Source organism: Aedes albopictus, chromosome 3 (genome assembly GCF_035046485.1).
Source record: "Aedes albopictus strain Foshan chromosome 3, AalbF5, whole genome shotgun sequence".
Lineage (NCBI taxonomy): Eukaryota > Metazoa > Arthropoda > Insecta > Diptera > Culicidae > Aedes > Aedes albopictus.
In genome coordinates, this window is record NC_085138.1 from 141,338,466 (window position 1) to 141,355,658 (window position 17,193).

Sequence of the window (17,193 nt, forward strand, 5' to 3'; positions counted from 1 at the left end):
TTGCGGACCGTCCTTTGGATTCTTGGTTGACGATGACGACCCTCAACAACCACGCTCCGTCCATAACCTCCATCTGCTGGCTTTCCGGAAAGTGGACTGGAGCACCCACGCTTGAGCTGCGTACGCAACTACCAGTGCCTATCTCCTCACTTCTCCATGTCGGAGATCTCATCAACCCGCTTCTTGCGAAGGGGTTGATCCCACTACTATTTCCACCTAGATTCTGATTTTTATTAGACTTAAAATGATTAAATCCCAGGAGTAGCACGGGAAAGAATGTCCACCACGCCAGAGTCCTGCATAAACGCGGTAAGGGACAGCTTACTGTGGGGGGGGGGGGGTGCCCAGGTACCCCACAGGCTCCGTTAAAGATCGAGCATCTTTTTCACCCCCTCGATCACTCATTCCTCAGCACGAGTCGCTTGACACCTTGAATTGGGGTTAGTAGTCCTATTCTTAACCGGCGGCTACGCGGCTGACACGCACGCGGGGGGTGCGTCAGGCCCCAGGACTTTCGTCCCTGCTGCATGCAGGTCTTGATCAATAGATACGAGTGTTTGACTGGAACCCATCAGGACGTCACAGAACAGGCAGGTCGAAAGGCCACCAGTGTGTACATGATTGAAAGTAGTATTGAATTCCAAGTGAAAGGCGCAACACACCCCATCATCCCCAGCCAACATCATTTGCTGAACAATGAACCCCCGATCTGAGAGTCGTTGAACGCAAGGATACGATACACCCCAAACACAGTTATGTTGGTAGTTGGTACCTCCATCGCAGTCAAGAGAGGCGTCATTGTCAATGCGGAGAAGCAACGTAAATCCTTTTTCTGCTGATTCACAACCGCAAACGAGAACTTTGATGCTGCTGATGATTGTAGTTTTACGAATCCTACAAGAGATAGAGAGAGACAGAGGACCCCTACACTTGTATCACTTGGCGCCAACAGCCAGCCAGCACCAAGCAGCAAACCGAAACAAGCAACACACACCAAACTAGTGTCGAACAAATAGGAAAGTGTTGTGTTTTGCTAAAACCGAAAGCGTGATGGTAGCAGCTGGAGGAAAACTGCAGCTCCACTCAGTTGTTGTTGTTGCTCCTTTTTCGTCGTCGCAATGGATGAAAACCGCAATAGCGCACTCAGATGGAGTGCTTGGAATGATAACTTAACCCGGGTCTGTCGTGTCGTCCTCGTTTGGGATCTTTCTCGCTTTGGGGGACGATAAGTTCGGTTCGTTGCAGGCCCCCTATGTGTGCAGGATGAAACTTTTTGGATGGAGTATTTTTATTGAATGACTTGCAAGTGTTGGGAAGTGGTTGAGAATTATGTTTTCTGAGGGACTCTTGTTCACCGTTATCCGGCTGTTCTTTTCAATCGCCGGATTCGATGGGGAGTGGTGGTACATTACGGATATTGTAAACGATGCGATGGATCGTTGCTGGAAGCAACAATTTTCCTGAACGGTGTGTAGCACTGGCAGGTTAATTTAATTTCAGGCATTAAATCCAATTATATTGACAGGAAAGTTAGGATTGCTTCAACTGTGACCCACATAATGCGGAGTTTATCCTTTGTGTAGCCAAGACGACCAGAGACGCGACAACGTTCATGGGTATGACGAATTGATAAATGGATTGAAACAATCAGTTGAATCTACGCATAATGAAATATCCTTCCAGTTCTTTTTAAACTTGGTATATCTCGTGGTTCATGTGACGGCGCGCGCTAAATACCAGTTTCTTCTGTGCCACCGAGTATTATTCGCAGCACCTTATGTTCAAAGACACCAAACGCTCTCCGTCGAAATTTCTGCAACGTCCAAGTCTCGCGACCATATGGAGCAATCGATAATATCACAAACTACGGGACTCTGGCTGGTTATGGAAGCCGGGATTTTCTAAGGTTCTCTCATAACTTTCTTGCACATATAAGTTATCGAATCATCGGATCTACAATTGTAATCAATTTAGAACGCCTTGAACCCCTACTGAAACTGCCTGAATCGCTTTATGAAATACTTTCAATGCAACTAAAACCATCCCTTAGCTAAGAGCAGTTATCCAAAATATAACACTGAAGGCTCCCTGAAATCCCCCGAAATGTCCCTTATGCCCTACGAAACCTTTGAAACTCGCTGAAAATCGTCTGAAATTTCCTGAAATGCCTACGAAAAATCCCTTGGACCCTCCAATACCCCCGAAATCACCTCTGTAACGCATCTGAAACCAGCTGGAAATTCTCTGAAACTTCATAAAATACCATGAAAACCCCTTGAAGCTCATTGTAACCCCTCTGAAATTTCCTGAAACGCCCTGATATGCCTTGAAATGCCTCTGATCCGCCCCCTTCCTGAAATGCCCTTGAATGCCCTCCGATCCCCACTAGAATTCCAAAATCAAGATTTCACTACATTTTCCCAGGGATTGATTCAAAAACCCTTTGAGAAGTTCTTTCAGAAATTCTTTAAGAAGTTTCAAGCTTCCAGATATTACTGCAGAAATCCTTTTGAGAATTGCTTTGAAAATTTCTTAAAGATTACTTGGAATTAAAAAAAAATCCTTCACCGATTTTTTTTTTCTAAATTTATTCTTGATATTTGATTTGAAATTCCGTCAGAGATTTCTTTGAAAAGGTTCTTCAAAAAATATTCTGTGGGATTATCAAAAAAATGTTTATATAAAAATTCTTTTAGCAGGTTCTCCAGAGATTGCTTTGGAAGTTTCTACAAGAATTCGACCAAAAATTCCACAGGAATTCCTCCATGAATTTCTGGAAGGAATCTTCCTATCCCTTAATATCGAGAAAATCTCCAGGGATTCCTTTAAAAATTATTTCATAAATTCCTCCAGTTTTTTCTTGATTTTTTTTTTAAATCCATCAGAATTTTCTCAAGGTTTCCTTCACGAATTCTCACAGGAATTCAACCACGGATTCTTGAAAACAATTAGTTCTTAGATTTTTTTCTTCAGAGATTACTTTTGAGTTCTTCCTCTGACTTAAAAAAAAATCCCTGAATATAAGATGATTGCCTGTTTTTTTTTCTGGTGGCATCCAGCTTTGTTTATGTACCTAAAAAGTAGTGAGCTTTCTATAAGTCTTCGCTTTTCCATACGTGCATTTTTCAGAATATCTCTTAATGTTTCTTAAGTAAACTATCCAGAGATTCACTTACAAAATCCATCACAGATTCCTTCAAAAAATCGTTAAGGAGTTAAAGAAATGCTTCCATAAATAACTTTAGAAATCTTTCTAGCAACTGCTTTATAAATTTCTCTTAAATTACTTAGATTACTCCGAAAATTCCCCCTTGAATTTTATTTAGAAAGTTCTTAACCGATTCCTGCAAACCTTACTTTAGATATTTATTTTGTATTTTCGCTTCATATTTGTTAAGCGAATCTTTCAGAGATTCTTTCAGAAATTTTGCCGTTGGTTTATTAAGAAATCTATCATAAATTCTTTTAGGACGTCCTTCAGAATTTGCTTCGGAAATTTCTCCGAGAATTCTTCCAAAAATTCCACAGAAATTCCTTCATAAATGTCTTTATGAATGTCTTTTAAGAATTCCCTATTCGGTGTTTTTGATATTTTATTTTGTTTTTTGTTTTGTAAAATATTCCAGAACGTTTACAGTTTTTTTTTTCAAAAAATTACCAAAAACAAATCTTAACCAAAATTTATCAAATTCTCACAATAAATGTTTTATTTGAAATTTTTTTGCATAGATTAACTAATGTATTCCTTCAGAAATTCAACTACTCTTTTATATATTTTTTTTAAAAACATCCCGAAAGTTTTTAATAGTTTGCTTCAAGATTTACTCTATGAGTTACTCCAGAAATACTGCTGCAAATTGATTCAGAACTTCGTTCAGGGATTCCTTAGGAAATTTCTGAAGATGTTCATACAGTAGTTTTTCCAAAGATTTCATAATAAATCCTAAGATTCCTAAAAACTCCATTAGAGAATCCTTCAAAAACTCTGGCAAAGGTTTTTCAAAAAAAAAATCAAAAATTCTTTCATGATCTATGCCAAGGAATGCGAAGCTTAGTGAAGCTTTAGTGAAGTTAAAATTCACAAATAAAAAAAAAATCAGTAGAGTTTTCATTAGAAATTCACAAAGAATTCTTTTTGGAAATCTACCCAGGATTTTTTGAAGGATGTCATTGGAAAACCTTCCATGGATTTTTTTTTAGATTTTCAAGAATAATTCGGAAATACTTAAAAACGGAAATGCTTTAAAATTTTCAGAATATCTCCAAGGATACCGTTGGAGAACTTTCCATGAATTCCTCCCAAAATTTGATCTTGGATAATTAAAGGAATTCCTTCAGAGACTTTACATGAAACCTTCCATGTGTTAATAATTTGGAAATAACGACAGGATTTTTTAATGAAACCTAGCAAGGATTTTTCGGAAGCTTCTCGGCACCAACAGAAATTGTTTCTATGTTTTAAAGAAATTTTCTTCTAGAATTCCTGTATAAATTGTTTTATAGGAATTCTTAAAAAAACATGTTCCACGATTCCTTAATAAACTCCCCCAGGGATTCCTTTAGTTTATTTTATCAAAGGATGCTTCCAAAAGTTTCCTCAGAGTTTCCTTCAGAAATTCTAAGATGATGATGATGAAGATAAAGTGTACCCTTCAGAAATTCTAAGAACACAAAAATTCTAGGTAGATGTTTTTTGCAGAGATTCCTTTGAAGTTTTCTCCAAGGAATTCTTTTCAAGGATTGCTTTACTAATTCGATTCCCCAAGGCTTTTTTCCAAAAAAAATATATAAAAAATGTCTAGAAATTTGTTGAAGAATTTCATCAGAAAACCTTCCATGGATTTCTTAAGATTCAGAAAAAAAAAAATCAAAAATGCTTCAGAGTTTTCAACATTTTCCAAAAATTTCCTCAAGGATAAATTTGGAGAATTACCCATGATTTTTTCTTTAAATTTCATTATGGATTTTATAAGAAATGATGATGGATTCATGCAAAGAATCTTCCTTTGATTCAGAAATTGTCTGAGGAATTCGGCCCTTCCAAGATTTTTTCTGTCATTTTTCCAGTATTTGCTTGAGATATTCTTTCCCTATTTTATTAAAGAAACTCCCCCGTGAAAACGTTCAGAAATGCCTCCAAGAATGTTTCCACAATTTTCTCCTAGAATTCCCATAAAATGTGAGCCATGGATTCATCCAGTGATTCCTAAGGATAATTCTGTAGATATATATCTAGAAGTTTTTTTTATAAAGATTCGTATAGGAAATCCATTAGAAAATCCTTCAAAATTTCTTCCAGTGGGGTTTCAAAAAATCTTCTAAAATTCCTTCATTATATCCACCAGGGATTCCTTAAGGAACTTCTCTGAGGATTCTTTCAAAAAATTCCCCCGAGAATTATTTTAATGATTCGTTTGGGAAATCTTTCAGAGATTTCTCAAAAGAAATTTCCAGGATTGATAAATAAGAATCTGTAAAAAAAATCTAGTTTATGCTTTTTCAGAGATTCCTCAGATTCCTTTGGAGTTTCCTCCAAAAACTCCTTCAAAAATTCCATTGCGGATTAATTCAAAAAATCCTCTAAGGATTCACTAGGAATGTTTTTTATTTCAGGGATTGCTTATTATCCAGGGCTTCCTTTGAAAAAATCATGAGAATTTGCCCAGAAACTTTTTGAATAATTTCATTAGAAACCCTTCTATGAATTTCCGCAGATTATTGTTAGGATTATTGAGATTTTTCAGGAATAAACAAAGAATCACTTGTGAAGGAATCTCTGTATGAAGATCACTAAAAGAAAGCACATTTACAAGAATGTCTGTAAAACTCCCTAAAAAAAATATCGTAAAATTCCTTTGGTAATTTTTTTAAAGGGAATCCTGAAGAAATTTCTGATGGTTTACCTGGAGGTTTTTCAAAGGAATCCTTAATATAATTTATGCAAGAATAGTCAAAAATATCCATGGAATATTTTTCATAGAAATTCTAGGAGTGAAGAACTTCGTAAAGGCATATCTGAACGAATGCTGGGAGGAAATTCTTGAAAAAAAAACCGCTTAAAGAATTTCTGAAGGGACCGGAGGAGAAAATTTCTATGGTCTTCTAAATGTTACTTGTAAAATCCTCCAGGTAAACCATCAGAAATTTCTTCAGGAGTCCCTTTAAAAAAATTACCAAAGGAATTTTACCATATTTTTTAGGGAGTTTTACAGACATTCTTGTAAATGTGCTTTCTTTTAGTGATCTTTATACAGAGATTCCTTCAGGAATACTTCCGGATATTCCTCTGTGTATTTAGTAAATGCTTCAGGACTACCTCCAGGGACACCTTAAGGAACGTCTCCACGGACTTCCTCAGAAGTTCATTAAGAAATTCCTCCAAAATTGATTCCTAGGAATATCTAAAGGAATTTCTTTAAATATTTATCATGAGATTTTTCTAGGGATATTTACCAAGAATTCTCACTTGGTGCTCCAGTTATTCCTCCAAAGATTCCTACAGAGCATCATCCATGAATTTCGTTAAGAGATTTCTCCAGGGATTGTTCCAAAATCTATTGTGAGGAGGATTTCTAGGAATTCCACCGGGTTCTTCAGACACACCAGGAAATGCTTTAAAAATTCTGCTTTCAAATTAGTTCCTTCGAGAATTCTTGCAGTGGCTTTTAAAGAAATTTGACTAGAGTTTGTATAACATTCTCCAGGGATTCCTGCTGAAATTTCTCCACAGAGCTCAAATTCCTTCATGAGTTTTTTTCGAGAATTTCTTCAAAAAATGTTTATATTTTTTCCATTCTCTTCAGAAATTTCTACACCAGTTCATTCGGAAATGCTGCCCGGGAGTCTTTCCTAAATTATGAAGTGGATACTACACACTTAGAAATTCTGAAATTTGCACGAAACGGAATCACCAAAGAACGTAAATGTTTTCAAGACTGAATCATAATTTGGACTCAATTTTACGCGCATCATGTAAGTGCTTGTTGGTTGCGTTAGATGTCAACAAATCCGTTTCACTAGAAAAGTAGAAGCAGTATCACGTTCATCAGCCACCTTCTAACTCGGTGAAATAGCCGAATGGTTAGAGATGTGGCTCACGATCAGGAGATCCGGTGTTCGAATCCATGCATGGCATTATTTTACTTTTTTATGTTTTATCTGTCAAATCAGTTTTAGCGATTGCTAGACGCTAAGAAAAAATAAGTTTTATTTTGGGGTGTCTTGAAAGACGTAAATTTACATGCTTCAACCTCTAAATTTGTGTTTTTGGAGATGCTCGTATATGACAGGTTTAGGACATTTAAAATTACATGATATTTTCTAGGTGTGTAGAAGAGATGCCTTTCCAGTCTTGATAAACGTAAATATTCTGTTTTTCATCTTGTACGACGTTTCTGTCTATTTGGGGCCTTCTTTTGGAACTCTATTTTTACAGTGTAATTTTTAAGTAGATACTGTGTCTCTGTGTTTGAGAACAGAGAAAATTGTCACAAGCAGTTTGAATTATTACTTGTTTGTTTTATTAAAAAATATTACAAAACCTTGGAGTTGAGTTATGACGAGCTCAATTTTTGTCAGATGGCGTAGAAAGATGCTCAGCAGACTCATGCTTTTATGGTATTTGCCGATAAACGACTCCGATGGTTCCGATTAGTTGAACAGAATACGTGGCATAATGTTGTGTGCCAAATTGTGAAGTGACTTGTTGTTGTGTTGTTCCTCAGTAATTGGCACACTCTCACTCGATATTCGAATATCTTCAACAATGTATGGTGATGGTGAAGCATTTTTATAGGGTATATAAGTCCATAAAAGCCCCTATAGCCACAGCTGTTAAGTCGTGGGTATACAGGATGACAATACTGAGTGTGACGAATTCGATTCTTGGTCGGTCCAGAAACCTTTCCTAATGAAAATTTCCGTGACTTCCTTGGGCAAAGAGAATATTCATGCCTGCCACACGAAAACGCCTGCATAATGATCATTGGCAGAGGAAGCTTTCAGTTAATAACTGTGAAAATTCTCCGAGACCACTTCGCTGAGAAGCAAGTTTCGGTCTAGGTGGAACGTTACGTTAAGAATAAGAAAACGAAAAAGAACTAGAAGAAGAAGAATAAGAAGAAGAAAAAGCAGAGGAAGAAGTTCACAGTCTTTAGAGTTCATGAGTCTTTCTTTTCTGTGACGATATTATTTGGATACAGATTTTCCCGTCGAAGGAACAACGAGAAGGAAACGTGAAAATTGTTGCTGATTGAGTATGTTTTTATGGACGTAATATGAACCATATTTTTCAATCCGTTTGGAGGAGCAGAAAGAAAAATGAACTTTGTGGGAAAATTGAACCCGAGATGACCGCAGCACACACAACGTAGACGAAAGATTGATGATTTAGTGATTGGAAAATAAATCGAGAAATTTGTTGCCGTTTTGATTTTACGAGAAATTCTGGTGTTCAACCTGACTCGATGTTATTGAACTTTTCAACAACATCGAGCAAGATGATTTATACATATTTTTTTTTCTCTACTGACCGCCTATCAACTGAAATCAATGTCAAATGAAAATCTAATCAATTTATCCCTTCTTTCCATCCCCTTTCACAGTCACGTAACCCGCACGGCAGGATGGTTGCCTCCGATCGAAAACTGGATCCAAACAAACGACCTACCCTACGGCTGGGAGAAAGCGGTCGACCTCAAAGGACATCCCTACTACATCAAGTGAGTAATCGTTACAATATTGTTAAATCAGATCCCATTTCTTGAAAAACTAACGGTTCGACTATTTTTTTTTTTCAAACTTCTTCCTCTCTCCCGTTAGCCATCTGAACAAAACCACCACCTACGAGGAACCGGAGCGGTACCACTACAATGACTCGCCGCCGGAGCCACGGCTGGTGGTGCTCCATCGGAGCCCCACGCTGGGCTTCGGCTTCGTGGCCGGAAGCGAGAAACCTGTGATTGTGCGGTTCGTGACCGAGGGCGGACCGAGTGTAAATAAGGTAAGTGGGTTTATGGGGCGAGGGGTGCTAAAAGGGCTAAAGAATGGCATTTTATGGATTTTTTTCCAAAGTCCATTCCTGTATTCTTATTTTTTCATACCAGTAGCAGTGACATCCCAAGTAATATTTTGATTAGTCTTGATGATTCGAGAAGTTTCTTCTAGTCCATTTGACTGAAAAATGTTACTTGGGACCTGCGAGCTGAGTACCAGTCTACGGATTGTACGTAGACTTTGTTTCCACCCGTTCTGGATTCATTTTTGGTAATATCGACAATAGAGCTCAGCGATGGGATTGCGGCTCTTTATTTATTTTTAGGTTCAATAGATACCTGAGATAACGGCTCAGGGTGGGAGCCCTTGTACGCAAATCCTGCGTATCTTCGGAGTCTCGCAAAGTATTGCTTCGGAGAGCTAATGCTAATATGTATCTTCGAGATTGGCATGACCTCGTCACTCCATTGTTATATTGTGCACACCACAAACACATGTACCACCCCACAATAAGGCCTTTTTGTGTCTCATCACAGTTCGCACCTTTTAGATATTCACATTCGTCATTAAATATTTGTACATTCCTACTACACGGTTGGTTCAGGGGTGCAGTAGGAATCCGTGTTGTAGGATTTCCAGAGCTTATGGGATTTCGCGTAATTGGGGGATGTGAGCGAATATCTCAGGCGTATTACGCGATAGCACCATACTTTCTTAAGCAAAGATGTACATAGTACTAGGATAGATCTACCACAGAATGCCAACATCCAATTAGTTGGCAATTTGGCCAATAGAGGCGCTATGTATTAGTGGTTGCTATGTACACTCGCCAGTGGAAGCGCTCGTAGGTTACCACATGCGATATCTCAAGGTCTACATGGAAAAACGCTGTCTTCGGTAAAGTTGTTCAGTAGATCAAGAACATGATTCGCCAATTAGTTTGTGATTTCGTCACTAGGCGACGCTGGTCATCAAGTAAAGTTTCAAACTCCGCTATCTCTGAATACAGAATAGATAGAAAAGTGTCGTCTTCGGCAAAGTTCTTCAGTTGAATCACCAGAGCATTCTGGTGATTCAACAATTATTTGGTTGTGATTGTACAAATTACAAAGTGGTACAAAGAGCAAAAGAAAACCGTAGTGCTAATAGACATCACACGATACAGTGTCACAACAGCTGTGGAAGCTTTTTGACAGGCATAACCGTCATATGTAACTACCAATGGGGATCTTTTCTTCGTTCAAAGAATAATAAAGTAGGCGCCCGGTCTGCACCACCTGCTGCTCCGACTTCCGAATGTTCATCGCAATCCTCTCAATTTAGTGGTAAGCCATTTTCTATTTCCTGGTGTTCATAATTTCCTCCACACCTTCTCAGATGTGTCGAGCTAGCAAATTAGTGTATATACCGATGGACCTGGATTGTCTATCGTTGACGAAAGAACTAGGCTCTAAAAACATCGAGAGAGCCATTTTTACGGGAATTTTAACCTAAAGCTAATTCTTCATACTCGTCTTTGCATCCCTATATCGAAGATCGGAGCATCCCGAGAGTCTCTATAATAAGACACAGGTAATCAAAGCAGGCATGTTTGCTTACCCTTATCTCGTTTTTGACCGTGCCGACTTTGGCAAGGATGAACGTCGCTCGCCGTTTGAGCTTCTCTTTCTCTGATCGTGCTCGCTGCATCCGTTACCTTGCCCGCAGGAAGGTGACCCATGTACGCCAATTGTCTTTCATTCCTAGGTTGCACGTTCCTAGTCATGATGACATCACATGCACGTGAGAGTACCGCTAACAGCTGGTTGCCGTTCAGACCGAGTGTGATCTACCGAAGACTGAGCGCATCACTGAACGTGAACACCTTGTCATCGATCAGTGTTCATTCCCCACTTCTCTATTCTGATTTCTCGCTTCTCATTTTTATACAGCACACATCTCAATGCCCACACATTATTGCTCATTCCTCTCTGTTCAGTCAACACTGCACATTTCTCACTATTCGCTTTCACTGCTCATTCCCCACCAACATTTCTTCCTTTTCGCTGTTCACTATTTACTCCACACTTCTCACTTCTCTCTCTTCAGTGATCACTCCTCACTGGTCACTCCTAGCAACTTATTCCCAATTGTCCACCGCTGACTTCTTTTTATTCATCATTCCTCATTACTTACTTCCCATTTCTAACTCTTCGTTTTGACCTTCTCACTCCTCATTCTTCATTTTTTCGCTGCTCCTTCTTCATTGCTTACTTACACATCAGTCCACTCTGCTCTCTTCACTGCTCTTACTTACTTTACCGATCACGCTAAGGCCGGGGTGGCCTCTGCTGTACATAGTAGCCGTCTCCATTCCACTCGGTCTATGGATGTTTGTCTCCAGTTCCGCACTCTGCGTAGGGTCCACAGATCGTCCTCCACTTGGTCGACCCACCTAGCTCGCTGCGCTCCACGTCTTGTTGAAGCGGTCGAAAGACTCTCGAGAACCATTTTAGTCGGGTTGCTATCCGACATCCTGATGACGTGACCCGCCTACCATAGCCTCCCGATTTTCGCGGTTGGTTGGTTCTCTTAGCAGCTGATGCAACTCGTGGTTCATTCGCCTTCTCCAAGACCCGTCTTCCATCTGCACTCCGCCGTAGATGGTACACAACACTTTCCGTTCGAAAACTCCAAGGACGCGTTGGTCCTCTGCACGTAAGGTCCATGTCTCGTGCCCATAGAGGACAACCGGTCTAATCAGCGTTTTGTAGATAGTTAACTTCGTGTTAAGGCGAACTTTATTCGATCGTAGAGTTCTACGGAGTCCAAAGTAAGCACGATTTCCTGCCACAATGCGCCTCTGAATTTCTCTGCTGGTGTCGTTGTCGGCGGTGACCAGTGAGCCCAAGTACACGAATTCTTCAACCGCCTCGATTTCATTACCGTCGATATAAATTCGGGGTGGCGGGCGCAGTGATTCTTCCCTGGAGCCCTTTGCCATCATGTACTTTGTCTTCGACACAATAATGACTAATCCGATTCGCCTGGCTTCACTCTTTAGTCGGATGTACATTTCCGCCATCGTCTCAAATTTACGAGCAATTATATCAATATCATCAGCGAAACCAAGCAGCTAAACGGACTCCGTGTAAATCGTCCCACTCGTATTTATCCCCGCTCTCCTAATTACAACCTCTAAAGCAATGTCGAAAGACCATCACCTTACCGTAATTTTCTGCGAGATTCGAAGGGACTTGAGAGTGTCCCTGATACTCGACCTACGCTCATCACTCGATCCATCGTCGCCTTGATCAATCGTATCAGTTTATCCGGGAATCCGTATTTGTGCATAATCTGCCCTAGCTGTTCTCGATCGATTGTATCATACGCCGATTTGAAATCGATGAACAAATGATGTGTGGGCACGTTGTATTCGCGGCATTTCTGCAACACCTGGCGGATGGCGAACATCTGGTCCGTTGTAGCGCGTTCACCCATAAATCCAGCCTGATATTGCCCCACGAACTCTCTTGCAATCGGTGATAGACGGCGGCATAAAATTTGAGAGAGTATCTTGTAGGCAGCGCTCAGTAGTGTAATCGCGCGGTAGTTCCCGCAATCCAACTTGTCGCCCTTTTTGTAGATGGGACACACGATACCTTCCACCCATTCATCTGGTAATACTTCCTCCTCCCAAATCTTGGTAATGACCCAATGTAGTGCTCTCACCAGTGCTTCTCCACCACATTTAAGAAGCTCGCTTGGTAGTTGATCCATTCCAGCGGCTTTGTTGTTTTTCAACCGGCCAACCTCCTCCTCAATCTCTTGGAGGTCAGGGGCCGAAAGTTTTTTGTCCTGTGCACACATACTCCTAGATCTGTTACCACGCCACCTTCGGTACTTGCAACGTCGCCATTGAGGGCTCATCGTAATGCTGCCACCACCTCTCGACCACCTCACGCTCGCTCGTGAGAATATTCCCGTGATTATCTCGGTACATGTCGGCTTGTGGCACAAAGTCTCTGCGCGAGCGTTTCAGCTTCTCGTAGAACTTTCGTGTGTACTTAGCGTGGTACAGCTCTTCCATCGCTTCGCGATCTCGTTCTTCCTGCTGGCGCTTCTTCGTCCGGAAGACTGAGTTCTGCCTGTTCCACGCCTGTTTGTAGTGTGGCTCATTCGCTCTCGTACGGTGTTGCAGCATTCTCGCCCACGCTGCATTCTTCTCGTTTTTCAACTGTTTACATTCGCCGTCGCACCAGTCGTTTCTGTGATTCGGAGTCGCGAAGCCTAGTGATGTAGCCGAGGTACTACCTATGGCGGATCGGATGTCCCTCCAGCCATCTTCAAGTGTAGCTGCGCCAAGCTGCTCTTCCGTTGGTAGGGCCACTGCCAACTGCTGCGTGTAGTCTTGAGCCACTTTTACGTTACGCAGCTGCTCAATGTTGAGTCGCGGCGTTCGACTTCGGCGCGTGGTGATAACTGTTGAAAGTTTTGAGCGCATGCGTACAGCTACTAAGTAGTGATCCGAATGTATATTCGCACTGCGGTGTGTGCGTATATTGGTTATATCCGAGAAGAATTTACCGTCGATTAGAACGTGGTCGGTTTGGTTTTCTCTTTGATGGTCGGGTGATCTCCAAGACTGCTGCAGCACATCTTTCGCAGATTAGGGAAGCCCCTAGCTCACTAGACGAAGTCACTTCACTGCTAAAATTTATTTTTTATTCACAGCACAGTACTCACGATTATTCAATATTTTTAATATATTTTAAGCGAACACGGGAACTGAAATATTTATAATACATATCTCGGCACTTATGTTGATGATCCCTACCGGGTGGGTTTCGTTTTCGAGCGTGCGTTATCAATAATGACAGCGCGTGTGAAGTCAGTTCATGCTATTCGGAAAATCACAAATATAATTATTTGAATTCCGATGATCGTGATTCAAGTTCCCGAATTCGAACGCGTTACTAAATGAACCGTATGGTTGGTCAAGCATGATTTTTGTGCTTATATTTACGCTAGCTTATCACGAAAACTGGATGCCTTGATCACGTTTACGGGAAATGTAACACGAATTTCAAACACGTATTGGTTCCGTTTTTCACGAGTTTTGGAACGAATTTTTAAGCGTGTAGTGTTTTCAAGAGATCTGGACTCTTCAAGAAGATCTGGAGGACAGCGTGCAAGGTAGGGTCATAAAAGAGATCTGGCGAGCTTTGGGTGTGACCTTAGGTTGGGGATTGACAGCCACGAACCGTGTATTATGGAGAAATATTGTAGATTCAGTTTTATCTTGAATTTGATGTAATACTACATAAGTAAATAAAATGAATGAATGATATGCAGTTTTCTAATCCGTTTCCCTTCTTTATTTTTTTTTTTTCATCTCCTTTCCAGCTGGAACCGGGTGACCAAATATTAGCTGTAAACGGCGAGGACGTCAAGGACGCACCCCGCGACCATGTGATACAATTAGTTAGAAATTGCGAAAACACCGTCACGCTGCTGGTGTGCCAACCGCAGCTGTACAATGCCGTCGGCCGGAAGTCAACCCTGCTGTCGGCCGGCAAGAAGGCCAAGCTGAAATCCCGCCCCACCCGGGTGCGGTTCGCCGAGAGTGTGTGCGTTAATGGGGCGCCATTATTTCCGGTAAGTTAGTGGGTTGCATGCCTCCGTGCGGGTCCGTTCGATAGTTCGAGGAAGAGAGGATTAGTGATTTAGAGAACATGTATAACAGAACCACTGACCGAGTGCGTGATTGTTATTTTCCCTGTGGGGCTCCGCCGAGCATTACGAAACTCAGTCTTGGCAGCTCGATGGCAAACACGCAATCATGCTGGCACAGTTGTAGTGTTAGGACTGCTAATTTATCGTGTATTCTCTGGTGGGTGGTTCAGAAGCGAGAATGGGCTTAATTTCATCGCCAAGAATTGTAGGCACGTTAATAGGTACCTGAATGGCGACGGGTGGGGAAAAGGCGTCCGGATTAGACTCACTTAAATCAGTGTTAATTGCTGTTTGTACTGGTTGATTCCATCCGGAAGCTGGTTCGAACCACTGACTGCTGGCTGAGCGCTGGGTGAGGTGAGTGATTAAAATGCAGCAACAATCCCGAGAAGTAATTTGTCATTAAGGGATCTGATTTGACGCCCCAACTTCGAGTTCAGACCTTAATTCACTTTGGAATCACGAAAAACCATATCGGTGGGCAAACAAACAACAACAGAAACACCCAGAGTAGGTATAATTAGCGCCAAGTCATCAATCTTGCGAACCAATTCTAGCCACGCAATCAACAACAGGAGTTTTCGTTCTGCGGGCATTGACGTAGCGTTCCTCGTAGGATATAAACAAGTTGTGGAAGTTATTACACCTAAAGTTAAAATGTCTGAATTAAACTCCCAAAAAAATATTGATACTGGCAATGGAATTCTAGATGTTACAGAACTTCAAAGCAGTTTAAAAAGTCTGTAATATCGTTTCTCAAACGAAGAATTCACGACTCCTCTTCTGGAGCCACCCTGTGTTCCGCTGAGCAAACATCACCACCACCAGGTGAAAATCCGCCAACGTCACTGGAAATAATTAGCTCAAATTCCCATAAAAATCCCCTTTCCGGCACCCAATCTTCATCAGCAAAAGCATTCGCCTCACCCAACTTGCGCTCATTTTCTCTAATTTATTGCCAATTCCCCGTCCGCACGTAAAACGTCGAGTTTACCTTAGCCTATCGAGCAGTCGTCGTCGTCGTCGATGTCGTACGCAGGACATTCGTCCTCCTTCTCCTGTCGTCAGATGGGTTGTCTGGGAATCACAAACTACACACCAACGACGATGACGACAACGACGACGATAAACAGTGCTTTTAGCTTTCCGACCCCAAAGTAGTAATTAAATCCCCTTCTCACATATGCCACACTATAGGTCGACTGTTTTTCCTTCATTTCAAGCCCATGTGTGTGCGTTGTACCCATGTGCAAGCCATGCGTCTATAGAACTAGGGAATCATTTCGAATGTTTTCCTAACGGAGTCTTCGTTCCGAACCGACGGCGACGACGTCCTTTCCCTGTAAATCAAACCAACGAATAGGATGGTAGGAAGATCGTCGTCGTCATCATCATCTCCTGGTGCAATCTCCGGACGTCGTAAAGGTCGTAATCGTTCATCCGCTCGATAGGAGCAGACCATTTAGATGATTGTGGGGTGTGGGGACAAACGAATGTGGTGGGTTGGGTGGGCCATTGCTTTCCTGTTAATTCTTCGTCCCACTTGGGACTCGAAGAAGATGGGACGAGACAAGATATAGTAATCCCTCTTATTGGTACTGCGTAAGTGGAGAAACATGGAGATCCGAAGCTTACAAGGTTTTAAGTCAATTAGGGGTTATGCTAAACTACTAGGCACAACTTTTTTCTCATTTATTTCTCCAAAGATAACTAATTGATGCCGTATAACTTCATGCTGGAACTAATCTGCAGAGATACTATTCAACTGGATTCGAAGTAAAATATGTTCATTTTAACTGTAACAGTTAGTTGATATTATATTATGTACTATTTGGTATCTGTTTAGAGTAAATTTCGCTTGAATTCATTTTTTTCATTGCCCAAAAGAAGTTTGAAGTTAAAAACATGTGCAAACCGTGAGTACTTAGCCGTAACTTTGGGAAAGATTAAAATATGTATGCATGTATTGCATATGAAATGCATTCAGTTTCGTCATAGGATCCTGTCAGTGGGGCCATCTGGGCTACTCCAAGTTACTCACTGAGTAATAAGCAATTAAATTCAAAATTTTTTTTTAACTTCCAGAATATGCTTCTTTAAAACGCATCTCAACGCTCTCTCATAAACATAAAAAATAATCTTAACGAGTTTTTTTTTCAATTTTTTGCGCCCAGCATTATTGGAAATTATACTTTTCACTTAAGGCGAAACTGGAAGCATATCCTCCATCACCATACCATTTCAAGCATGGGGTATTAATACAAATAACGAAACACGCCCTTTTGGCTATCAACAAAAGGGGACAGGGAGTAAGCACAACTATTCCCCTTCAGGATTAAAAAGACTCCAGGGTAAAAAATTAAAAAAAAAAACGCATTTCTACTAATAGAAGACGTCCCGAGAGTTTACGGGTTAACTCGACATAAATCTTCCCTGATGAGAAACGCCACAAAGTTCAAAAGCAGCATGCGCGCGGGTTTTCAG

At 41.0% G+C, this 17,193-nt stretch overlaps 1 protein-coding gene across 3 annotated transcripts in view; it reads left to right on the forward strand.

Annotated features, from left to right (window-relative positions):
* Nucleotides 1–17,193, forward strand: part of LOC109408473 (uncharacterized) — an 810,302-nt gene that overhangs the window by 633,845 nt on the left and 159,264 nt on the right. For all 3 annotated transcript variants that reach the window (XM_062861101.1, XM_062861099.1, XM_062861100.1), the window contains 3 exons: nucleotides 8,604–8,720; nucleotides 8,821–9,001; nucleotides 14,380–14,631. In XM_062861101.1, the coding sequence (XP_062717085.1) occupies nucleotides 8,604–8,720; nucleotides 8,821–9,001; nucleotides 14,380–14,631 (550 nt within the window). The remainder of the gene's footprint in view (nucleotides 1–8,603; nucleotides 8,721–8,820; nucleotides 9,002–14,379; nucleotides 14,632–17,193) is intronic.